Source organism: Psammomys obesus, unplaced genomic scaffold (genome assembly GCF_907164565.1).
Source record: "Psammomys obesus unplaced genomic scaffold, mPsaObe1.curated_primary_1811, whole genome shotgun sequence".
NCBI classification, from domain to species: Eukaryota; Metazoa; Chordata; class Mammalia; order Rodentia; family Muridae; genus Psammomys; species Psammomys obesus.
In genome coordinates, this window is record NW_026591598.1 from 3,958,359 (window position 1) to 3,984,411 (window position 26,053).

Consider the following 26,053-nt stretch of genomic DNA (forward strand, 5'->3'; position numbering starts at 1 on the left):
CAGCTCTTAATCCCTTTCTTAGGACTTTGGAGAGATATTTCCCAGTCTACCTGGGTTTCTGGGACGGCTTCTGTCCTTTATTGTCTCTATTGAGACTTAACCCTTGCTGTTGCGTTCACATTTTGAACAATTCAAGGCCTGGAAATGCAGCTCAGTGGTCGCAGGATTTGCCTAGCACGCTGAGGCACTGGGTTTGATCACCAGAACTGAAGAAGGAAGAAGGGAAACAAAAAGAGGCATGCCAGTAATCCCAGCACTTGGAAAATAGAGGCAGGGGTATCAGGGGTTCAAGATCATTCTCAGCCACATAGTGAGTATGAGCTCAGTCTAGGCCAGATGAGACTTTGTCTGTCTTAAAAAATAGAGGTATTAGGGCTGGAGAGATGGCTCAGAGGTTAAGAGCACTGGCTGTTCTTCCAGAAGTCCTGAGTTCAATTCCCAGCAACCACATGGTGGCTCACAACCATCTATAATGAGATCTGGTGCCCTCTTCTGGTGTGAGGGCATACATGCAAACAAAATATTGTATACATAATAAATAAATCTTTAAAAAAATAAAAGTATGGCCAGGCGTGGTCAAGTCACCAGTCCTTCAGTGGTGACTTGAGAGGCAGAGATGATCAGAATCTTTTAATTTGAGACCAGCTTGGTCTATACAGGAAGTTCCAGGACAACCAGGGCTACATAGAGAAACTCTGTCTCAAAAAAAAAAAAAAAAAAAAAAAAAAAAAAGTATACATTGCCACATTTTTATACTTATGACTATTTCTATAAAACCCTCTTAGTATATTTGTTATAGATATATACAGGGTCCTTTTTTTTTTCATTATTTTCTGTTTATGGATGTTTTGCCCGAATGTGTGTTTGTGTGCCATGTTTTGTGCCTGGTAGACCACAAACTACCTGGAACTGATCACAGGCAGCTGAGAGACACCTCATGTGGGTGCAGTAAGCACTGTAGCCACACACCCCTTTAGAAAAAGAAAACAAGGCCACACTCTTTAGCAGCTAGTCTTGAGTTCGCAGCAGTCCCCCCTGCTCAGGTGCTAGGATTTCAGGTGTGATCACATGTCAGCTGCCTGGATTCTGATCAGAGTTTTGTTTTGTTTTGTTTTGTTTTCTTCAAAACAGAGTTTTTCTGAGTAGTCTTGGCTGGCTGTCCTGGAACTCACTTTGTAGACCAGGCTAGCCTCAACTCATAGAGCTCCGCCTGCCTCCTGAGTGCTGGGAATGAAGGTATGTGCCACTACACCCAGCCATAGGTGTCTTTTTACAGGCGATAAACCTCTTCCCAGCCTGACTTGGGCCCTGGTAGACTTCCTCCATAATCTACAGCTGGACAGCTGGGGCTCAGGTTGAGGTTTTACTTTGAGTCTCAGATTTTTTTTTTTGAGTGTGTGCATATATGATTGAGTGTGTGTGCGTATATGTACATATATATGTATATATGTATACACACATATATGCAGAGGTCAGAGGATACCCATCAGTGTACCTGTCTCCCTTGTTTGGGAAAAGATATCCCCGTAAGCCAAGCTGACTGTCCAGAGAGCCTCTCTCTCTCTCTCTCTCTCTCTCTCTCTCTCTCTCTCTCTCGTATTTTGAGACAGAGGTTCTCTGTGTAGCTTTGGCTGTCCTGGACTCACTTTATAGACCAGGCTTGCCTCTAACTCATAGAGATCCACCTGCTTCTGCCTCCCTGAGTGCTGGGATTACAGGTGTGCACCACGGCACCTGGCTGAATCCAGAGAACTCCTAATATCAAAAGGCTTTACACGGTTTTGGGGGGGGGGATTTGAACTCAGACTCTCATGCTTGTATGGCAAGCACTTTACCCACTGAGCCATCTTCCCAGGACTTCATTCTCAGTCTCTATCAGCCTTTCATCTGGTATATTCTCTGAGGAGCCAAAATGGAACCATGTCCTACTGTGGATCCCCTGGCCGTCTGACACTCTTGACTAACGAAGTTCAAACATGACATTTCTTGCCTCTCCCTGTCTCTGCCCCCATCTGGGTCTACAAAGGGGTTTACCACCTCCTAGGGAAGCTTCATCACTTCTTTCACTTTTATGCCAGGTCTGAGTGAATTCAGCCTGAGGCGCTGCTGGGGGCAGGGGAGAGTACTCTCCTTAGAAGCAGCTGAGCCGTGGAGTGACAGGCTGCTATTGTCCAGCTCACAAAGACACTGCTTTTTTTTTTCAAAGGGTCAGGCACTGGGGAAAAGATTAAAGGGTTTTTCAAGTTATTTTTAGGACGGGAGATAGTACTGCTCTGTAGGTAGCGGGGCCCAGGGTTCACTCCAGCCACTTGGGTCCATCCAGTCCCACTGGCTTTACAGAGATTAAAAACATGGTTCTCCCTCCCTGTCCCCTATACTAACCATCAGCTGTCAGCTGTGAGTTTCAGCTCCTTCTATAGCCATAGGCATCACTGGAATTCAAGAGGGCAGAGGCAGGGCCTACTGGACAGGTATACCCAGTGAGACCGGAAGCCCTTGTCAAAAGCCCACGTCAAAGGGCAGACCCCGTGTGTGCTGCCTCCACTTCTGCCCTCTGCTATCTGATAGCTATTTTTCCCATCTCCCCAGAGTCCCGGAATCTGATGCTGCTTTTTGCACTATTCACAGACTCTTGCCAGCACAGGACATTTCTGGTCAGCAGCCGCCTGGCTGGTGAACTTGATCAAGCCCTTGACTGTGTCCAGTCTCATCCCAAGCTCTTCCTAGACAGTTCTTCGTGTTGTGAGGTTGGTTCTCCGAGAATCCTCCGGGAGCTCTTTTGCAGGGTTTTCCATGTTAAGATTATGCCTTCCGAGAGCAAAGACGCCTTTGTGTCTTCCCAATCGGGTCCGCCTTTTGTTTGTTTTTCTTGCCTGGTTGCTCTGGCTAGAGCTTTGAGCACCATAGCGGAGGGAGTGGCATCCTGGCCTTTCTATAGTCGACACCACGGCACCACGCTCCAGTCTTTCACTCTTGAGCGTGACATTCGCTGTGGGCTTCCCACATTGGTGCTTTATCGGTCGGGGTGATTTCCTTCTAACCCTTGCTTGTCTGCAGCCAGTCACCGTGAACGAGCCAGTCTAGGCTGCACACTCTCTTATGTCTTCAAACCACAGAATGAGGCTGAAGGAGTAGAAGCAAGCAGGATGGGGGAAACTGGGTAGAGGGAAGGCAAAGTAGGGCTTTCCCTCCCACTAGGCAATGAAGGTGAGAGAGGCCTTGGCCAGATATTTTCCCTAAGCCTCTGGTCCCACAAAGACTTTGCCCCTCAGGCCCCCTCAACAATCCCCATCTCCACCCACAGGCCACGCCCACATCTAACCCTGCTCCCTCGTGCATGCCCCACCCACCCCTCCTACCTTCACCCAGATCTTGTGGTCAGTGAATCCAGAAGGAACATCCCGCTCTGCTTCGTTTCAGCACCCTGGGAGGAGGATGAAATCCGCAGAGACCGCGTGGAGCCCCAGAGCGTGTCCCTGTCATGGCGGGAGCCTGTTCCTGCTGGAGCTCCCGGAACCAATGGCACCGAGTATGAGATCCGCTACTACGAGAAGGTGAGTCCCGTCGGCAGTCGCTTGGATGCTGGCCTGCCTGCCTTCCTCAGCCTTGTTCCTCAGTCATTCCAAAAGCAGCTGTGGCCTTCTGAGGCCCCTTCCTTCCTCCTGTCTCCTTCCTCACGCACAGCTCCAGTTCACCCCCTTGGTTTAGGGTTTAGCGGGAGATTAAGAGCTCGCTGTGGGGCGGGTCTGCTTGCCTAGGTGAACTTGCAGATCCGATCTGCCGAACCCTTTCCTAAAGGAAAGGAACACAGGCCAGGCTGGAGGGGTGTGTTCCAGAATGTGGGTCTGCATCCCTGTGGCTTACTCTAAAAGGGTGTGAGTGGTGCATCATTTATTAAATTCATACATCTTTATGTATGTTAAATTCATACGTACTCGGCCGGGCGTGGTGGCGCACGACTTTAATCCCAGCAGTCCTGAAGCAGAGGCAGATGGATGTTTGTGATTGAGACCAGCCTGGTCTACATAGTATATAGTGAGTTCCTGGCCAGCCAGGGATACATAGAGAGACTGTCTCAAAAACAAACAATAAACAAACAAACAAATAAAAACAGCAACAGCAACAAAACCCACACACACAATAAACAAAGAAACAATGCTCATCATCGACTCCATAAAGCTATTTTTATTTCTGGATAGGGTCTTGCTAATAGCCCTAGCTGACCTTGAATTTATAGCGTTTCTCCTGCCCAGCCTCTAGAGTTGAACTACCATCTCCTTCTTCCCATAGAACAAACAGTCCCTCATGAGGTACTTCTGTTTGCTTTGAGGCAGGTTTTCTCTGTGGAGCCTTAGCTAGTCTGGGATTCACTATGTAGCCCAGGCTGGCCTTGAATTTACCTTGAATCTCCAATCTCTGTCTCCCCAAGTGCCGGGATTATATGTGTGCACCACAGTGTCTGATATGGTTTTCATAAGATATGTTTGGTGTTTTGTTTTTGGTTTTTTGAGACAGAGTCTCACTCTGTAGATCAGGCTGGCCTCTAACTCACAGGGATCCTCCTGCTTCTGCTTCCTGAGTGCTGGGACTGAAGGAGTGTGCCACCACACCCAGGCTTTTGCTGTGTTTTGTGGCTCTTCTCTCCATCCCCGTCCCAGGCTGGTTTAAATGCCCATCCTCACAAACAACCTTATATCCTCCTCTTTTCTTGGTGGTTTATTTACTTTTATTTTGAGATTGGGTCTTATGTAGCCCAAGCTAGCCTCCTGCCTCCACCTCCCAAGTGCTGGGATTATAGACAGGCACGTGCCTCCATGCCCGCCTTTCTCTTCCTGTACGAATTTTTAATCAGTGGTTACAGTTTGGCTGTGATTTGATGAATGGAGCTATTTCCCAGCCCATGCTCTCTTTTCCCATCTATTTGGCGTCTTTAACTCTGAGACGTGCTCATCTGTTAGACAGTGCCTCACTTTTATGCAAATTAATTCATTAAAGAGAAACTCCTTCCCGGTGTGACAGAATTCCACTCCCTCTGCGGCAGGCAGGGCTTTGCTGAATCAGATAATGGCTTTGATTACTAGAAGTCTGTTGAGAGCTCTGACAATTGTGATGCCCAGGAAAAAAAAATAGGGTTACTAGGTCGCTTTTGGAGGCATGGGACTGGGTGCTGAGGATGGAGAGCTGCTGGCTGTGAGGTAGAGAAGCATGGAGGGAGAGCAAGTGGGTCTTGCTCTGAAGGAGGCATGTCAGCCAGCCAGGTGGACTTCCTGTGTGTCAGAAGCTCAGATCAAAGCTGTGGGCTGGAAAGATGGGGCTGGGGGAAGAACTTTGAACATAGAGATGACAGCGGAGGGAGGGGTGTCTGTGAGAAGAGTGGCCAGGGCAGGAGCCCTCGTGTTTAGGTGACAGCAGTGAGGAGCACTGGGAGAGAGCAGTGTATTCAACAGGTGCTTAGAAAAGATGCATATTCCGAGCTTGGTGGCCACGCCTGTGATCCCAGCACTCTGGGAGGCAGAGGCAGGAGGATCTCTGTGATCTCATCTTTTCGAGGCCAGCCTGGTCCACAAAATGAGTCCAGGGTAGCCGAGGCTACACAGAAAAACTGTCTCAGAAAAATAAAAATGGAAAGAAAGAAAGCACTTCATTGTCTAAGCATGGACAAGAGTCTTCAAGGCTGAGCTGCCGGATGGCCCCCTGGCCCTTAATCAAGGACTGTGAATGAACATACTAGGGACATAAGGCCCCTGAAAGAACAGCAAGTACCACGGGGACTATATTTGAGATGATTCTGGGTCACGAGGTAGAGACAGATGTTTAAGACTTTTCTCTGGAGCCCTAGTGCCTTCTGCAGAACCTCCCTCTATACTTCAGCCCAGCCCCCTGTGCAGAAGGACTTGCTTGTAGCTCGTGTGGTGCCCACCCCATTTTGCCAGCCCTACAGCTGTTGCCTCTGTCTCTCCCCACCTCCTGCCCCCCGAGACAGGGTTTCTCTGTGTAGCCTTGGCTGTCCTGGACTCACTTTGCAGACCAGGCTGGTCTCGAACTCACAGAGATCTGCCCGCCTCTGCCTCCCCGAGTGCCTCTGTCTTTCTAGGTGAATTAGTTACACTGATATGATGAAATGCCAGAGAAGAACAACCTAAGAAAAGAAGGGCTTATTTTAGCTTGCAGCTTGAGGATGTGGTTCACCCTGGTGGGAAAGGCTAGGTGCTGTCTGCCCTCAGGAAGCAGAGAGAGGAATGCTGGCCCTAGGCTCACATTTTTCAGCCCTTGAGGATGATGTCATTCAGGGCGGGTCTCCCCTCCTCAGTTTAATGTCTGTAGAATGGATGTACCCAGAGCCTCCATACTCCGTTAGGCTGACAGCAACTATTAACCATAATGGGCTGGGAAGCTGGCTCAGAGAGTAAAACACTTGCCACGAGTGGGTTGAACCCCCAGCACCCACACACCTGGAATCCTAACGCTGGGGAGATAGTGACAGAAGGATCCCCAGAGCTCGCTGATCACCCAGGTGTTATGCCAGGTTCACGGGACCCTCAGAGACCACCAGGAGACGACTCGATGCAATTGCAAGAGAGCTTTATTACGAGAGCGATCGAACTCGGGACCCAAATCTCACTGGTGCAGCAGTAGAGAAGTGGGACCCCGAGCTCTGAGTGAACAGGATTTTTAAAGGGAAAGTCTGTGAGCCAGGGGTTTCCATGGCAGCAAGCAGGGGGGCACAAGCCTTGGCGTTACAGAATTGGGTGAAGTTTAGCAGGGCGGGGTGACCTTTTCTGAGGCACATAATCACAATGGCTATTTTTCTAAACCATATCTGAAACATTGGGGAGAATTTTATTTGGTAAAATTAACAAAACAAATATCAAAGTCTTTTGTTCTCCCCCAAAGGATTGAGAAACTGTTTCAAGTTCTCTGTTAGAATGCCTAAGGTCATTGTCTAAAATACACGATAAACTTTAAAATGTTTTATTGCCTTAAACATAGTTATTTTTTTTTAAACCTGTTTTTGAAATATCAAAATAAGGTATCCTTTTTAGGAATAAAGTCACAAAGTATAACCATAATTTTAAAAGGCAAAACCAAATTTTATCAATGCAAACAATTCAGTACTTTTAAAATCAATATTAAATGTATTATTTTGATGTTCACTGCCAGCAAAAGAAGTTCCTATATATAAACTCATGAAGGTGCACTTTTAATATTTTATATAAACATAGTTTTACACCTTATTATTTTTATAATCCTGGTTTTTAAAACAGGACAGAAATTATGTGCAGTATTGATTATTAATATACTTAATAATCAATAACATATATCAAGATATATAGAACATAGTTAACTTATATATTCAAAACAAACAAACAAAATTACAAAACTTATTTTTATTTCCTTTAGCTGTAATGTCAAGGGAGGAACATCTGGTTACCTGTTAAATCCAATTTTTATGACCATAGAGGCTTGCAGCCTTTTTTTTTTTTTTTTTTTTTTTTAACCTAAGAAGCTGCTGTTGCCCCTTTAAGAGCTGCCTGCTTGCACAGAAGCCTTAAACATTTCTCAAAACCTGTTTTAATCCATTTCAGCAGTAACATCAATCTTAAGGTTGGGTACTATAGGGGCTGGCATCCCATATATAATCTCAAAGGGAATTAAACCTAGCTGGTAAGGGGAATTCCTAACCCTATAAAGGGAAATGGAGAGGAGCATCACCCAGTCAGTACCAGTCTCCAAGGTCAATTTTGTTAAGGTCTCTTTTAATGTTCTGTTCATCCTTTTTACCTGTCCTGAACTTTGGGGCCTATATGCACAATGCAATCTCCAATCTGCCCCAATAAACTTAGCTACATTCTGACTTACCTTGGACACAAATGCTGGCCTATTCTTTCCTGTTTCTGTACATCTTGGCCAAATTATTGGGCCGTCTTGTGACCACCTTGAGACCTGCCAACAGAGCCTGATAGTAGACTAGGAGATGTTCCCTACCTGTAGTCATGTTGTAATCCCAATTGGGACTCTCATAGGGAAAGTAATCATCAATATGGGATCTGTAGTTGGAACTCCTATAGTGTCTGGGACATTTTTGTCTGCCTCTGAAATAATACGTCCCCACTCCTCTTGGTAAACAAGACCTGTAAAAGCTGCTGGCAATCGTCCTGGGTGGGCTGGTGGGTAAAAAGCAGAGAACTTGGCATTCTGAGTTCTCCAGTTAAACCTGTGATGTAGCAAAAGGCCAATAATGAGACTGATTGCCATTAGCATCTGGAGGGCCCCGTGGCCCGTAAGGGAAGGACTGTAGAATCTGCCTCTGGTTCCCCAGAGGGAGAAGCTGCATGGAGTCTTTGGATCCTTGGCGCTTGGCCAGATGGTGGTTCCAACCTGGATAAAGGAGCAGGAGTTGGTTGAGGAGTGGGAGGAGGAGGAGGTGGAAAAATTATTTCCATGGGAGTCCCATCCTGCAAAACAGATTAAGGGGGGGGGGTCTATGTAGCCAGGGCAGTGGCCTCTGGTTCCTGAGATTCTATGGAAGGAGAATTGTTAGTGGGAATCAGAAAGGGCTTAATCCACGGAGGTGGATGAGTTCTTCCAAACTACAATATATGGCACCTGATCTGGGTGCGTGCATGCTTTCTGAAAAACTTTATCTTCCACTGCTAAGATGGTGGGAAGGTGGAAGGTTCCTTCTGGTGGCCAGCCCACATTAAAGGTGGGCCATTCTGAGCTGCAAAAAAAGTCATTTTTTTTCCTCACATCAACTGAAAGACCGTGAGCTCTAGTTTTAACTTCTCCAAAATTAGTCAGAATCAAGTCAAGAGGTTTGGAGGTATTCTGTCCCATATCGTCAGTCAGTCTATTTGTCAAGAGAATTCAGGAGAACGCAAAAGAAGTAAGGAAAACAATTTCAACAAATAGTAAATCACTCATACACAAAAAAGAACCGGTTGTCTCAGACAAAAACAAAACCAAAGGCAACAACTTACAGCCTATACCCTGGCTAACATCACGGGACAAAACTGAAATCATAGAAATGAAAACAGCTGCAGTTTTAAACAAAAGTTAAAATCAAGCACTCTCAAGTAGACGAAAAACCACAAACAATTAATCACAAAAATTAAACAGTAACTCCAGGCACAACACCAAGGTGGGGGGGAACAATTAATCACACACAGAAACCAAGTAACACTGAAAACCTGGACTTCTCTGCCACAGAAGTTCCAGAAAACCGATCCTCACTCTGGTTCCCCTATCCCAGGAGTTCCAAGGAGGTAAAGACAGATCCTCACTTCAGTTCCCCTATCCCAGGGGTTCCGAGGAGGCAGAAACAGACAAAACCTGGACTTCTCTGCCACAGAAGTTCCAAGAAACCGATCTTCACTCCAGAGGCAGAAACAGATCCTCACTCCAGTCCCCCTATCCCAGGGGTCCCGAGGAGGCAGAAATTTCAGGACATCAAAACGTCTTTTGAAGCCCCCACAGCCTAGGCCCCGACATGTCTGTCATACCTAATCTGGCTGCTCCCGTAAGCACCTCGAAGCTTTTCAGGATAAGAAACAAAGAATAAAGGCAAACAAACATTTAAAGCAGATGGACAACATAGAAGACATTTACCCTTGGGTTTAAGCTCTCCGGGCCAGGAGTCCTAGAGGTCTTGAGGCATCCCGGACGAGCCCCCAAATGTTATGCCAGGTTCACGGGACCCTCAGAGACCACCAGGAGACGACTCGATGCAATTGCAAGAGAGCTTTATTACGAGAGCGATCGAACTCGGGACCCAAATCTCACTGGCGCAGCAGTAGAGAAGTGGGACCTCGAGCTCTGAGTGAACAGGATTTTTAAAGGGAAAGTCTGTGAGCCGGGGGTTTCCATGGCAGCAAGCAGGGGGGCACAAGCCTTGGCGTTACAGAATTGGGTGAAGTTTAGCAGGGCGGGGTGACCTTTTCTGAGGCACATAATCACAATGGCTAAGGCATATAATCACAATGGCTATTTTTCTAAACCATATCTGAAACATTGGGGAGAATTTTCCCACCCGATTCTCAACTGATTCCCATTGATTATTGCCAGGGAGTTTGTCTCTATTTTCTATGAAGCATTTATTCTGTTATATTTCCTGGAGGCTGTTGCTAGGAGAGTTAACTTTGTTTTCTGCCAGGTGTACATTCTGTGATATTTCCTGGTACCTGAATTCAGTTCCCAGTCAAGATCTTTATTTCAAAATGGAGTTATATTTAGGCTATCTTAAGCTCTTCACAGGCTAGTCTAATGAGCAAGCTCCAGGTTCAGGGGCTACAGGCAGACATATGTAAAGTAACGGTTACCCCAAAGACTGTTCAACTGTTTGGAGGGTCAAGGGAGATTCCGATGAGTTCTTACTGAGTTAAAGTCTGCCCTGTGGCCGTGAACACCATAGTCAAAGTTAAAAAAAAAAAAAAATCACTGGCTATAGGCAGGAAATTAACTTTCAGGCTGTGGGTGTGGCTGGAGCTCTAATAAGGTGTGAGCAGAAACAAACGAAGAGGGGAGCCTTCAAGGACTTTTGGGGGTCAGGTGTACTGGGGTACGGCAAAGTTCAGACCTGAAGGATTTAGAGGTCTGAAGGATTTAAGGGCCTCCCTTACCAAGCAGAGAGAAATGTCGCTGGGGTTGCGGGTGGGGGTGGCAGGCAGCAGAAATCACAGCACAGTGCCTGGCAGCCAGGAGGCAGGCCCTCACCAGTCACAGGCTTTCTCCCCTGCCTCCAGCTAAGCATGCCTTTACCCCCTTAAGCCCAGGCTCCTCATCTGTGAAACAAAACAGAGCAAAGCCAATAAGATAATCCTTGCTCTCCTCTGCTTTGCAAATCAGATGACAGGGAGATGAAAAACCTTGTGAATGTCAAGGACAGGGTAGGGGAAGTGGGAGGCTTGCTTGTGCTCTGGCCTACCTCCCCCTCCCCCCGCCCCTGGACTGTCAAGCCCTGGTAGCTACCACCCGGGTACCCCTGCAAAGAAAGTTCTGGCCTATTGTGGGATGAGTCTTGAGGAGAGAGGCACTGGGGATCCTGTGGAAGAAATCTCTGCTGTCTCTCAAGGTGATCTGGGTCAGGTTCCCCCAACCAGCTTAAGGGTGGTTCCTCACCTCCTCTCAGCCTCCTGGGTCTGGGCCTCACTGCTCCGTCCTCCCCAGGGTCAGAGTGAGCAGACTTACTCCACAGTGAAGACAGGGGCCCCGGCCGTCACTGTCACCAACCTGAAGCCTGCTACCAGATACGTTTTTCAGATCCGGGCAGCCTCCCCGGGGCCTTCATGGGAGGCCCAGAGCTTCAGCCCCAGCATTGAAGTGCAGACCCCTGGCGAAGGTAAGCAGAGTGCTTGGAGGGCACCGGGTGTTGGCCCGCAGAGACAAGGGCAGGGGTTAAGTGTATCAGGAAGGGAGCCGCAGAAAAGTTGCTTCAAGATGGGTAGTGTCTCACCTCACACCTTAAATCCCAGCACAGACAGGGGGAGTGAATTCCAGGACAGCCAGATCTGCACACAGAAACCCTGTCTCTAAAAACCAAAACAGCAACAATAACAAACAAACAAAAACCAACAACAGCAAAAACCAACCAACTAAAAAGAGCCACTTCACATCTACTTAGTCAAAGAATTTGAGATCCACCTGCAGTGGCCCACGGGGCATCTTCCCTGAAGCACAGAGAGCTGTCCCTACAGAGGCCTTGGGGACAGCTGTGACACCTGTGCCCCTCTTTGGAGGACACAGCTTCTGTGAAACATCCTGTGTTGACCACCCTGAGACCCAGCTGCTTTCTTCAGCTTCTCTGTCACCTCTTTCTGGGCCTTGCTGAGTCCTTCCCGCTGCTTTTCTTTCTGCCTTAACAAAGGTCCACTTTGTCATGGGACACTGCCTCCCACCCCAACCCCCAGCCAGGCTTAGCATGTGAAACCAACTTCCCTGAAGGGGAGGAGACCTGGAAAGGGTCAAAGTGAGCCCTGCACGGTTTAAATGAAATGGAGAGAATGGAAGTTGGGCATGGTGGAACAGGCCACCTGGGCACTTGGAAAGCTTGAGAAGGGGAAGTCAAGAGGTATTCAAGGCCAAGTGCCTCTTACACAGATTTCAAGGTTGGCCTAGACTGTCATAAATAGCTGAGCTGGTGGTGCAGGCTTATAATCCCAGCCCTTGGGAGGGAAGGGGAAACCAAGAACTTGAGGCTAGCCTGGGCTACATAAAATCCTGGCTCAAGAAACAAGAAAGGGACAGAGGGAGGGAAAGGAAGGAAGGGAAGGAGAAGTGAGAGGTGTTTCAACAACAAAGGAAAAGCTGTACTTCAAAATTCCTGTTTCCTGGTGCTGGGCTGGCTTCTTCCCCTCTGCTCTCCTGCCTTCCCCTTCCTCCCCATTCCCTTTCAAGCATGAGTGCCAGCAGCTTTGCCCCCTCTTTTTTGCTCAGCCTGTTGTGGCTACAGCCCTCAGGATCTCACCTCCATCTACCCTGCTCAGTTCATGGAAGTATTTTCCCCAGCAAACGCAGCTCCCCCTAAGAGGCATTCTGGCACCAGCTGTCAAGATAAGAATTCTTTCCAACCTGCTACATGACTGTAATCCAAGATAGGAAACACTGGGAGCCCAAAGGGAGGTGAAGCTGAAATGTGGAGGTAGACTGGTTCCGGGAAGGTAGACAGACAGACAGCACACCTTGCTGGAATGCCTGTTTGTGTTTGGCCTTGGCTCAGATGCTGGGAAGAGGAGATTCCAGCTGTGTCTTGAGGCTGGGGGATATTTGAACAGGGACGTGAGTAGAAAAGCATTTGCGTGGCAGAAGCCATCTGAACCAAAGCCTACCTCATCACACCCTGTGTGATTGGCCACATTGCCCTGGTCCCCAGGCTTGACCCACCCTGTTCCTCCTTCCCCTGGACCCCCAGCAGACACAGACAGCTACTGAGTGTTCTGTAGTTATTCTTTCTCCCTGTCCTCATTTCCAGTTCCATAGGTTGCTTCTGTCCTCTCCTCTCTAGCCAGGTGGGCATCTGTCCACCACTCCTAATGAGCCCCAGGATCATTCTTTCTCCCTAGCCTGCATCCAGAGCTCTCTCGTTCCCCAAGTTCCCTCCATTCCCACACTCGGCTTCCATCCCGTTATCCTCTGCCTCTGTACACTGTATCTTCCAGTTCTGTGGGCTGCTTGCCATTTCCCAGGCTGCACTTGTGCAGATGGGCCTGGGATGCAGAACCTTTCACTCTTCCAGCAACACCCCCCACCCCAAACACACACACACTCACACTTTCCCCTATTCCCGCTTCCTCTCTGACCTCAGGAAGGAAGCATTGGCCTCTGCTCTGCTCAACTCCTTTTTCTCTGGTTTTGTTTTTTTCTATAGTTAAGTATTGCTTATTAACTCATTTAGTTTTGTCTCTCAGTCTGGGCCTGTGCACCTCTTTATGAATATCGGGGTCCTGTGGGGATCTGTCCAGTTTCAAAGCTGCTTTGGCATTAGGCAGATGACTTGGGGGACAGATTCCAATCTTGGTTCACCGGAGTGTGGTGGTGCATGACCATAATCTCAGTGCTCGGGAGGTGGAGGTCAGGAGTTCAAAGTCATCATTTGCTACAAGAGTTGGAGGCCAGCCAAGGCTACAAGGCATTTCAAAAACAAAGCAAAACCTCGAAAAAATCCAGAGTTTACCAGTAAGGAGCTATGTGACTTTGGACAAATCAGGTAAGTTTCCTTAACCTGTCTCCTCTGCTTGAACTGGAGACAGTAAACCTTGCAGGACTGTTGTAGTGAGACAGGATAGTATAGCTCATGCACAAAGCAGCCTGTCTTAGACACAGATGTGTTCAATGTTATTGTACTGCTGTTGGAAACGTTGGGAAAGGAACTCAGAAAAGATGCTGTGACCTCATAGACCATTTGGAAGTCTCTAGCCCTCTTGAAAGACATAAGGGGAGCCTAGCCCTGGCTGCCTGGACCCTTGCCTCCTCTCAGAGCTGGGCTGCAGTAGAGAGGCCCTGCTTGCAAGCAGAGGTGTTTGGAACTCCAATTGCCACTGTGGGCATTGGTGCTACTGTGTGCCGAGGGGATGAGGGATCTTCCTAATGGTTGAAACAAGTCTCTCCGTGCTTGCCGAGGTACCTGCCTCAGCTCCCTGTTTTTTTTTTTTGGTTTTGTTTTGTTTTGTTTTCCATAGCTGCTTCTGGGTCCAGGGATCAGAGCCCTGCAGTGGTTGTCACCGTAGTTACCATCTCAGCCCTCCTGGTCCTGGGCTCTGTGATGAGTGTGCTGGCCATCTGGAGGAGGTGGGTAGCTGGTGTCATCCTGACTGTGCTGGCCATCTGGAGGAGGTGGGTAGCTGGTGTCACCTTGGTGGCTTCTGGAGGGTTCTGTCCCCACGAGTATAAAATATGTACACGCAAGTACCTATAAATGCTCACGGCTGCATGCAACCCAGAGCCTCCAACCCCAGGGAACATGAGCCAGCAACCCCAGCCCTTAGGTGGTAGAGGCAGAGAGGTCAGGGGTTCAAGCCCTACTTCAGCTACACATAAAATCTGAGGCCAGTCTGGGCTACACAAGACCCTTGTCTTACTTCCCCTCCCTTCGTAAAGACAGTAGTGTGGCCAGTACGGCCCCTCCCCCACGTGCTGCTCACAAACCAGCTGCAGGAACTGCAGCCAGCTCAGCCGTGCTGGGATGAAGGGGATTTAGCTCCTTAACTCATTAAATGTCAGAAGGCATCGCTGAGGGTGGAAATCAAGCTCCAGCTGCTCCAGTGTGATTAGGATTCTCCCGAGGCAGTAGAAAGCCCCCAGCTCTGGCCCCCCAAGGGATCTGAAGCCCCTTGAATACAAGCAAAGAGGAAAAAGTCAGTAAGTGGGTGGGAGAGAGGGACAGGGAGGGAAACTCATCAGTCTGAGCCATGTCCCTCACCGTCTCCAAAGAACCTTGCAGGCAGAGAAATGGTGGGAGGGAGGGAGAGAGCGGGGTGGGGGGAGGGGGCGCTGGCTGGTTCTGGTTAGAAGAAGATTTCATTTCCTTTGCGTGGAGCAGAGGCTCCTGTGCAGTGTGTTTCCCACCCCGCCCAGGGCTGTACTGCCATGCCCAGGGCCCCACCCCCACCCCAGGCAGTTGAAGTCTGGAGTGGTGGTTGGCAGAGCTAGTGTTGCAGTTGGGTGTAGTGGAAGAGTGGCCTGGCTGGGAAGCCACCTGTGGGCCAGAGGGACAGTGAGTGTTTCTTTGATACTGGTTATGAGCATGGCTTTGACCAAAGCACTGGCAGTAATGGAGGGCGGGTGACCATCCTGCAGATCTCAGAGCCCTTTGTGTCTGGGCCAGGTGATTCAAGAAGGTAGGACAAGCTCACTCCTTTAATCCCAGTACTTAGGAGGCAGAGGCAGGGACATCTCTGTGAGTTCAAAGCCACCCTGGATCTATATAGAGAAGTCTAAGATAGCCATAGCACAAGGAAGAGACCCTGTCTCAAAAGGGTTTGGGGGAGGAAGAGGAGGAGGAGAGGCAGGCTAAGAGCAGGGAGCTCCTTCTTCATGGAGCTTAACTTCAGGTCCATGTTCTGGGTCTGTTGGAAAAGCAAGGAAGGGCAGCTGCTTGGGGGCATTACACTCTGGCTTTAACTATCAGGGCTGTGGAGTCAGGGCAGAGAGAGATAGACACTCTGGAGTAGGTCAGGGGCAGCTACAGTCCAGCTACAGACTTCAGTCAAACTGTCCTTCAGTGGAGAGAACAAGGAGGTGAATTAGCATACTAAGTAGCAGATTAATTACAAGATTTTCTTTTTAAAGGGTTATTTACAAATTTATATGTATATTTATTTATTTATTTGGTTGTTTGTTCATTTAATGTATGAGTGCTCTGTCTGCACTTACACCTGCATGCTAAAAGAGGATATCAGGTCCCTTTATAGATGGTTGTGAGACACCATGTGGATGCTGGGAATATGAACTCAGGACCTCTGGAAGAACAGCCAGTGCTCTTAACCGCTGAGCCATCTCTCCAGCCCTTTGTGTGTGTGTGTGTAAGTGTAATATATATTATATGTGTATTTTTATTTACGTGTAAGAGTGAATGCTGTGTGGGTATTATATATATATATATATATATATATATATATATATAGTGTGTGTGTGTGTGTGTGTGTGTGTGTGTGTGTAAAGGCATCATATCCTCTGGAGTTAGAGTTACAGATGGTTGTGAGCCACCTAATGTGGGTGCTAGGAACTGAACCTAGGAACTCGTCCTCTGGAAGTGGACTGAGCCGTATCCCGAGCCCTCATTATAACATTTCATATAGACTTTATTTCATAGTGTACTATTAATTCTGGTTCCCCTGTTGCTCTTGCATCCACTCAGCCTTCCCTCATCTCTACTCATCTTGTCTGGAAGTTCCCTGTCCTGTGTAGGACTCCATCAGTCATCACTCTGGGTGACTTCAGCAGCTCCTGGATGGCCAGCCTCACCTCTTTGTTTCTCAGGGTTTTATGCCTAAGGCTCCTCTCTTCTGTCTCTTGAAGCCCCTGGCCGTTCTCTCTGGGAATGCTCTGCCATCAGGTGCACAACACAGTTGTACTTTGTGTCCGCGAAGACCATGTGTCCTTGCCACTTACTCTCCCAGCCATGTCTGCTGCCCTATTCTCCAGCATCATCCATGGCCCCTCCATGCTCATGACCAAGGCTGGAAACCTACCCACCTCACAAGCTCTCTCAAGACAGGATCAGTCCTTCTGCTCAGAATGGAGTCCCCTCCCCTCTCACCACCCCAGGGACTCATAATGTCAATCCCTCCCTCCCATGAGATCACTGTGTCTTAGTTACTTTTCTAGTGCTCTGCTAAGACACCACAACCAAAGCAACTTAACTTAGAAGAAAGAGTCCATGACCATCCTGGTGGGGAGCACTGCAGCAGGCAGACAGGCATGACACGTAAGCTGAGAGCTTACCTCTGACCCACAGCGCAAGGCAGAGAGGGAGAGAGACACCTGGGAGTGGCAGAGGCCACTGAAACCTCAAAGCCCGACCTCAGTGGCACACCGCCTCCAGAGAGGTCACACATACTCCAACAAGGCCACACCTCCTTGATCCTTCCCAAAGAGTTCCACCAACAGGGGTGGGGGCAGGACAAAGCATTCAAATATATGAGACTATGGGGGCCATTCTCGTCTAAACCACCACACACAGAAGCTTAGAAAGTGTGTCAGCCATCTGTTACCGTAACAAAATGTGTAAGATAGTCAACCTGTAAGAAAGAAAAGGAGCCAGGCACAGTGGCACACATCTGTAATCCCAGCACTCTGGTGGGGAGAGGCAGGCAGATCTCCGAGTTCAAGACCAGCCTGGTCTACAAATTGAGTCTAGGACAGCCAAGTCTATACAGAGAAACCCTGTCTTAAAACAACAACAACAACAACAACAACAACAATAATAATAATAATAATAAATTTGGGGCCCACAATTTCAAAAGTTTGGTCCGTGGCCACTTGGCCTTGGTCCTGCGGGTGGCAAGTCATCACAGTAGGAGCTTGCAGCAGAGGTGGCTGCTTACTTCACAGGAAGCCAGGAAGTAGCAAATCAGGGAGAGACTGGGATCACGATATTCTCCTAAAGGGCATGCCCTCTATAACCCAATTTTTTTTTCTCTAAGACCACATATCCCAAAGGTTCTATCACCTCCCTTTATCATCCCAGGCTATGGACCAAGTCATTTAATGCTCAAGCTGTGAGGGTCAGTCCAAATCCACACTATATGCCAGATATGGTGGCACACCTCTGAGGTCAGCCTGTTCTACACATGGAGTTTCAAGACAGCCAGGACTACATAGTGAAACCCTGTCTCAAAACAAGAAACAAACAAAATACCCCGTACTGTATCAGTAAGCTCTTCATTAACACAATGCTATTAGGCAGGGCTGTCTTTATTATGATTTTATTACATAGAAAAAAAATGAGCCATCCAGTCCCACAGCCACTGCGTGGGGTCGCTCGGACGCGAGAGCACACAGTCAGATTGCAAGGCAGCAGGCCTCAGAGTCCTTTCCTGACTATCTCCTGGGACAAGCCGCTTTCACAAACCATTTCCCAGCCCTTCTTCCTGTCTCCTTCCCTGCTTTCTCTTTCTTTCCTTGGTTCCTGTGACAGCTCATCTCCTGCCCCTTCTATTCTTCTGTGTTCCTCTTCTGCAGCTTTCTTCCCTCTTCCCCCACCCCCAATCCAGCCTAATTCTTCCCAGACCCTCCTTTCAGGCTCCCTCATCTCCCTGGGCAGAGTTCATAGTCCCTGCATCTGTATTTTCAGAGGCTCCACCTTCCAAGCTCCAGAAACATCCATCCATCAGGAACCACCCCCTTCCTAGATTCCCCTGCGTCTACCACTATCTCAGGAGCTCAGTTGTCTGAGCCTGAACTTCCCCTTGCTTTGCTTGGCAGTGGCTCTCCACGAACAGTCTGGGCAACTCCTCACTCTTCTTTCCGGCTATCTGCAATCTCCAAGCCCTGTGGTCCTGCTGTCTTCTTGTCCCTCCGCAGTTCTCTTACCTCTGTCCTGGATTAGCCATCTCATAGCTCAAGCTACTGCCCTCTCCTGAGGGGACTATAGAGTGGCTCCCTTTGGCAGCCCAGATCTTCTTTCTCAAATGAAGCTGGAGGGGGGGAATCATATACAATGGAAACTGAATCAGGACAGGGGCTTTCCTTTGCTCCCAGAACAAAAGCCGGAGGCTTCACAGCTGGGAAAGCTCTAGGTCCAGACTGCCATGGGCTTTGCCTCCGGCTCAGGAAGGATCAGCCTGTTGTTCCTGACAGGGCAGCATGGGGCTTTTTGCCAGGAGTGTTGATCTGCACAGCACTGGACACGGTGATGGGATTGAAGACCTAGAGATCTTCAATCTTAGGGTTGTCCATGTGCTGAGGGGAGGAGGTGTTTGGACTGCAAACCACAGAGAGGTGTCTGAGGCAGCGAAAAGTGAAGCGAGAAGGGGAGGGAGGAAGCAAGGAAGGAAGGAAGGAAAGAGAACCTTTCAATGAAGGTAGCTCAGTGGGTTAAAAGCAACTGTCATCAAGTTTGGTGACCCAGATTGAATCCCGGGGACCCACAGGGTGGAAGGAGAGAAACTGTCTCCTCAAGTTGTCCTCTGACCTCCACAGAAGTGCCTGCCCCAGCATGTGCCCATGCACACACACAGGCGTGTAAATAATTTTGTAAAGATTACAGTGTTAAAAAAGAAAGAAAGAAAAGGGAGGTGTGCTGTAAAATGGCTTAGCGAGCCAGGCATGGTGGGCAAACACCTTTAATTTCAGCACTTGGGAGGCAGTGGCCAGCCTCCCAGCCAGCAGGACGAGAAAGTCCTTCCCCAGAAAGGGCACAGAGCTTTTCTTTCTCAAGGGACCAAGAGGTGCTGCCCTGGGCGCTGGTGAAGTGGGAAGGGCTGGGGTCGCCTGGTGAAAGGGTGCCTCTGCGTCCCCACAGGCCCTGCGATGGCAAAGGAGGTGGGGACGCCCACGACGAGGAGGAACTCTATTTCCACTGTGAGTCGTCTGTGCCCGCCACATACCTCTGTCTTTGGCCCCTTCCCAGCAGTGAGGCCCGTTTCCTCAGGCTGTCTTTCTCTCCCTATGTTCTCAGTCAAAGTCCCGACACGCCGCACGTTTCTGGACCCCCAAAGCTGCGGGGACCCTCTGCAGGCGGTGCATCTATTCGCCAAGGAGCTAGACGCCAAAAGCGTCACCCTGGAGAAGAGCTTGGGAGCAGGCAAGCTCTGGACCCTAGAAGCCTGGATTCGCCAGGGAGCTCCGCCCACTGGATAAACCCCGCCCACCAGGCAACACCCACTGGGGAAAGCCCCGCATCTCTGCTATCCCTGCTCTTTTTCAGCCAACTTCCCCCCAACCCCAAGTCCTCACCCCCTGGCAAGAGGCCCTGCCTCTGCACCTTGGGTACCCCTTCCCGGAATGCCTATCATCTACCAGAGGTGGCTGTGGCTCTGCCCTCTCACATCTGTTCCCTAAGCCACTGTGGGACACCTGCGTTCAGCATCTTTTCTGGATAGTGTCCTGTCCGAGAGGCACTCAGTTTAGTCCCAGGCTTTTCTGGGACAGCAAGGAGAGGTCTTTACAGTAAGCTGTGGTCCAGACACACCTGAAGTCTGACCATGGACCAGCTGAGTGACTAGAGGTTCATCCTCTTCTCATCTGAGCCTCAGTTTCTCACCTAAAAGACTGCTGTGGGAACTCCCCAGGATCAGGGCAGGGCCTTGCTTGTGTTCCAAGAAACCAGGCGTACAAGGAACCACACAAGAAGCCAGGAAGGAGCTGTAGGGCAGAATAGATGGCTTTGCTAGGTTTAAAGAACCTCGGGTGGGCAGGTACATGCAAAATTACTCTCTTTGTGTGTCGTGGAGAAGGAAACCAAGGCCAAGAGGAAAGGAAGAGATGAAGCCCAAGGTTACAATGCATGTACTCAGGGTGCTGAGATTTTACCTCTGGAGCTTCCCACAGGAAACTGGAAACAACCCCGTGACCCAGAGCCACCTTCTCCTTGGTTCAGCCTCTCCGATTTGCTGGCAGGAGTCTGAGGTGCCTTTCTTCACAGGGCGATTCGGGGACCTGTGCTGTGGCTGCCTGCAGCTGCCTGGTCGCCAGGGGCTGCCCGTGGCCGTACACACTCTGAGGGATGGTTGCTCGGACTCACAGAGGCTCAGCTTCCTGGCTGAGGCCCTCACTCTGGGGCAGTTTGACCACAGCCACATTGTGCGCCTGGAAGGCGTTGTCACCCGAGGTAGGCCTGGCACTGCGCATCCCTGTACTTAGCCGGGTACTGGGTGGGCTGCCCTTTCTGGTCTGTGGAATAGGCCCAGGCACATCCTTAGCTGGCCTTCACTTATGTCTCAGGGTGGCCCCTCTCCTGGAGTGGCCATGCTGACCCAGAATGACCTTTTCCAACTTGCAGTGACCTTTGGGGAGTGGATCACTTTCCCCTTGAATGATCTTTCTTAGCTGACTTCTGGTGGGTGGGGGTGGGACTGGGTGGGTGGCAAGATTAGAAAACTTGACTTTGCTTCTAGCTGTCTTGGCTGAGGTGAAGCTGGAGCAGGGGAGGGGAGTGCGTAGGGCAGAGCCGTCAACTTAGTGTGTCTCTCCCAACAACAGGAAACCCCTTGATGATTGTGACTGAGTACATGAACCTTGGAGCCCTTGATGACTTCCTCAGGGTGAGTGGTCAGAGCCCTGGGTGGGAGAGGATCAATGTCCTAGTTTTCTGGGCCCTTCCCTTTTCTCTTGGGGGCTTGGGTTTGCCATTGCTCCCACTAGACAGGCTGACCTGATGCCCACAGCACACCGATCCCAGAGGGACTTAGTGGCCTCCTGGCTTCAGCTCTGGCTTCTGCCCTCACCCGTTCCACAGCATCATGAGGGGGAGCTGATGGTTGCCCAGCTGATGGCTCTGCTGCCGGGGCTGGCCTCGGCCATGAAGTACCTGTCGGAGATGGGCTATGTTCACCGAGGCCTGGCAGCCCGCCGGGTACTGGTCAGCAGTGGCCTCGTCTGTAAGATCTCTGGCTTTGGGCGGGGTCCCCGGGACCGTGCAGAGGCGGTCTACACCACCATGGTAAGGGGCTCCCTTCTCTGGTGCACCTGCTGCTTCTCCCACTGGCCACACCCAGCAGCCCCATGCTCTCTGTATCTTGGCTCTGTCCCTTTCCCTGCTGCTGGTGGTCATTCCCTGCCTGGTCCCTCCCCTTGGGTGTCAACTGGCAGCTTCCTCAGATGTGAAGAGGTGGGGGACTGGCTATAGGTGCTGGTGGCCTGCCTGGATGTGGCCTGCTGGTGACACAATGCTTTCCTGCCCTGCCCTGCCCTGCCCTGCTTACCTGCCTATAGAGTGGCAGGAGCCCAGCACTCTGGGCAGCTCCAGAGACACTTCAGTTTGGCCACTTCAGTTCTGCCAGTGACGTATGGAGCTTTGGCATTGTCATGTGGGAGGTGATGGCCTTTGGGGAACGACCCTACTGGGACATGTCTGGACAAGATGTAAGTGACCTGTGGCTCCAGCTCCCTGACCTCTGTACATTAATCTTTGACCTCTTAGCCTCAGACATCTCTTTCACTCCCATCCTGTCTGAAGTCCTCCTTGGGATGAGGGTGGTGGTGGTTGTGGTGTGTGTGTGTGTGCGCGTGCGCACACACTGGGCAATCTGAAGCATCCTGTCTGCTCCCCATCTCTGGAACTCAGGTGATCAAGGCTGTGGAGGATGGCTTCCGGCTGCCACCCCCCAGGAACTGTCCCTCCCCACTGCACCGACTCATGCTTGACTGCTGGCAGAAGGACCCCGGTGAGCGGCCCAGGTTCTCTCAGATCCACAGCATTCTGAGCAAGATGGGGCAGGAGCCGGAACTCCCCAAGTGTGCTGCGACCACATGTCTCAGGTACATCCTCACCAAGCCCCAAGCCAGAGCGGTCAACCACCAACCACGCTATCACCCCTGACTGTAAACACTCCCCCGAGTCCTGACTGCAAGCAGCCACCCTGTCCCACCTGCTCAGGCGTGACGCTCACCTCCTGGCAGTCATGTCCTGGATTTTGCCCTTTAGTGGGCTCAGCTCTCCACTTGCTTGAGTATCCTGACACTTCTTCCCCAGGGCCTCCCTTGTGTGTTCATGCGAGGCACGGTCAATCCCTGGCTATAGTTGCCTCACTTTCCCCCTTGCCCTTTCCTGAGCCGCTTCTCAAGAGTGACTGGGTCTCGCGCCATGCTCCGGCTGTGGCTTCTTTGCTCCCCAGGCCCCCCACACCCCTGGCGGACCGTACCTTCTCTGCCTTCCCCTCTTTTGGTTCTGTGGGCGCCTGGCTAGAGGCCCTTGACCTGTGCCGCTACAAGGACAACTTCTCTGCAGCAGGCTATGGGAGCCTGGAGGCTGTGGCTGAGATGACCGCCCAGTGAGTCTGAGAAGCCAGGATTGAGGGAACCCAAGAGAGCCCCTACCTGCATGGGAAGGGCCCACCTATCCTGGTTCTGGCCCTTTCCCTGTCCAGAGAAGGGGAGGAAGGGGGTTGGCTTCCATGGGAGGAGTAGAAGAGGGACTGGGTCAGTTGGATGTGACTGTTCCTCTTGCAGGGACCTGGGGAACCTGGGCATCTCTTCCACTGAGCATCGAGAAGCCCTCCTGAGTGGGATCAGCGCCCTGCAGACTCGAGGGCTGCAGCTACAGGGTCAGGAGGTGCAGGTGTGAGCAGCTCAACCCAGCCCAAGGACTTGCAAGCTACACTCCTCTTGGGTGGGAGGAGTGTTCTCGTACCCTTAGAGGGCCCTGAGCTGGTTGGTACCGCGTTGTCCCCTCCATTTCATATTTCTTCTCAATACCTTGTTGACCTAGTGGTCCTAAAAGGAGGTTCAGATCCCTGGAGAGGACCCCAGAGATAACTGTAGGAAGACAGTTAGGGTGTCAAGGGCAAAGTTGGTTGGGAAAAGACAGCTTCAGTTCTGCTCAGGCCCTTCGGTCTTCCACACTCACTGGGGTTGGGCCTAATTGGCAGGCATCTCATTTCCTCAGAGAGCTTTTGGCCTGCCAGGCAGTAAAGGTCCCCGAGAGAGACCCATTGTTTATGAGAGGGACCACAGCTGCCTGAGCGCTTGAGTATGGGAACCTGGGCCACTGGGTAGTGTCCCTTACTTCCTGCACCTTGGCTAGATCTCTCTGAACCCTGGTGCCGAGGCCCTAGCAGGCAAATGGTGCTGACCTCAGGGACTGAATCCTGCCCCCCCTCCCAGGCGGAGACTCCAGAGCTGGGGGCTTCCTGCCTTGGGTTGGCAGTTCAGGATGAGGGCCAGCCTCCTAGTAGGTCACACTTAAGTCCTGGTGCTCCCCTGGGCCCCGCTGTCTCATTGGTTTTGGAACTGATGGGGAGGGCTTGCTCTGCATTCTGGAAGGTGGAGAGGAGGGGAAAGAGACTGAGGAAGGAGTGAGTTTGACAGGCTGGTCTGAACCCTGGCCTCCAGTCTCAGAGCTTGAGCCAGGGAGAAGGCTGGCTCTGGAGAGAGCTTGCCCTTCCACGGCACCAGCTCTCTTCCTTGGACAGCCCAGTGAACCCTCTCTGGGTGAGCCCCTTGTGGTCTTTCTTGGTACACTGGCTCACCGTGCTCCCTCCCTAGAGGGCCTCCCTGGGCGTTGCACACCGCTCTTGAAGGAGTGCTGTGCTGAGCTGACCTGTCTGCAAGGGCCCTGGCAGCTGTGAGGTCTTGAGACCAAGGCCTACCTGGGAGGGTGGTGCGTGCTGGATCTGGACAGTTTGTCTACGCCACCCTTGATGGCTGCCTGCTCTGTTTTTGCTGTGGTAGTGAGGAGGGGTGACGTGGGCTGAGACAGAGCAGGTGGGAGTGGAGAGAGAAAGGCAGACTACAGAGTGCATCTTTGGAGGGCTCAGACAAGGAAGGGCTTCCCCCTCCTGGGGGGAGGGGACCGGGAGAAGGGGCAGGTGGACTATCGCTATGTGTGTGTTGAGGGGTGTCCAGAAAGGCTTCTTAGATGAAGTCCAAATTGAATAAGGCCTTGAGGGGGAGGGTGTTCTCTCCATAGGGTGAATGGAGTCACCGGCAGGCTCAGAATCCAAGCAAGGATCTCTTAACAGAGAGCCTGGAGGAGGGGGGCTGGAAGCCATGATGCATCTTTGGGGAGTACCCCGTAGGGGGGCGGTGACTCCCAGCAGTGCCTTTGGCCTTGACCTGCCAGCAGCAGCTCTTCCCTCCTCAGAGCCTACCCCATTCCTGGCTCTCTGCTCCCTGGGCACCTGCCTCAGCTCAGTGACTGCGGGAATACTGGGGTAGACGGGGATGCTGCACCCACCTTTGACAGAACTGGGGAACTGATACGACCCCCGCAGGCTCTTCCTTCATCCTCCCTCCAGGGAAAACTGGCCCAACCTCCAAGGCTCATGGGGACCAGTGCCCTGTCTTGGGTGACCAGAACCTCGTCCCCCATCTCCAGCCACATCAGTCATTCTCAAGGTCAAACTCCTCCCCTCCCTGGCTGTTTGCAGAGGGGTCCCTGGCTGTGTTGGCTGGACTTCGGTGTCCAGGGTAGACCTCTCCTCTGATGAGGAGTGAGGTCCTAGGAATCCTGAGGGGGCCCAGGCCTCAGCCCTGCACAGGCACCAGCATGATACAGGGTTCTGGGTCCCTGGGGACCCTCCACAGATCTATTTTTATATATGGGGCTTGCACACTGGACAGAGGGAGGTCACCTGCAACCCATATTGCCCTGTCACCCACCTAGGGAGGGAGGGGCTGGTTGTGGGTAGAGGCTCCTTGGAGGACCTACGGAGATGTTTTTCTATTTCTTGGGTTCAATATTACAGGACCAAGTAATAAAGCCTTGTCTGTGCTATGGTGTTTCCGTGTGGCATTATTAAAGTGCTGGGCAGTTGTGAGGGGAGATCCCGTGCACAGAACCTGGGTAGGTGTACATCTGAGATCCTTCTGTGTGGATCACCTGTTTCTGCTATGAAGAACGCCACAGTCTAGTGAAGACACAGGAAATGGGACTGGGCAAGGGCCAGGGGCACATGGGACACACTGGTGTCACCATTCAAGAAAGGAAGGTATGTGTGCTGGAGAAAGCGATACCTGCTTATATGTGGAGCTGGGGACAGGAAACAACCAGTTGGGTTAGGGGTGTGCATGTGAGTTGCTAGGACACAGGACACGGGTGGGTATTATGGACCTTGGAGCATAGATGTGACCTCTAGCGTCACCATAGGAGCGAGTCCGCCCAGCAAGCCCAGGAAGAAGAGGGGTGTCCTGGAGAAGCTCCAGCATTACAGGGTAGCTGAATGTAGGGGTAACAGGAGCCGAGACCGCAAGGAGAGGTAGAAAGGAGAGGCCAAAGCATTGAGCCATCACAAGAAGTGTGAATTTTGGTGGGGGTATCAGATGCAGAGTGGGGCCGGGGGTACAGGGGAGATGACATTGGTGAGTCCATTCTTCTTCCAGGCCATGTAACTGGGTATTGACATCACAGGTGCTTATTATCACACAGCTCTGGGGCTGGAAGGCCACAGTCAAGGTA

The 26,053-nt window shown here is 50.9% G+C and overlaps 1 protein-coding gene across 1 annotated transcript in view; it reads left to right on the forward strand.

The window, feature by feature from the left end:
• The window catches only part of Epha10 (EPH receptor A10), a 37,532-nt gene extending 12,168 nt beyond the window's left edge, over nt 1-25,364 (forward strand). The window contains exons 6-17 of the mRNA XM_055611273.1: nt 3,421-3,554; nt 11,167-11,338; nt 14,175-14,283; nt 19,460-19,518; nt 19,616-19,741; nt 20,582-20,767; nt 21,139-21,200; nt 21,395-21,598; nt 21,871-22,020; nt 22,223-22,416; nt 22,773-22,928; nt 23,107-25,364. Coding sequence (XP_055467248.1) covers nt 3,421-3,554; nt 11,167-11,338; nt 14,175-14,283; nt 19,460-19,518; nt 19,616-19,741; nt 20,582-20,767; nt 21,139-21,200; nt 21,395-21,598; nt 21,871-22,020; nt 22,223-22,416; nt 22,773-22,928; nt 23,107-23,221 — 1,667 coding nt within the window. The 3' untranslated portion in view covers nt 23,222-25,364. The remainder of the gene's footprint in view (nt 1-3,420; nt 3,555-11,166; nt 11,339-14,174; nt 14,284-19,459; nt 19,519-19,615; nt 19,742-20,581; nt 20,768-21,138; nt 21,201-21,394; nt 21,599-21,870; nt 22,021-22,222; nt 22,417-22,772; nt 22,929-23,106) is intronic.
• Nucleotides 25,365-26,053: the final 689 nt, after the last annotated feature.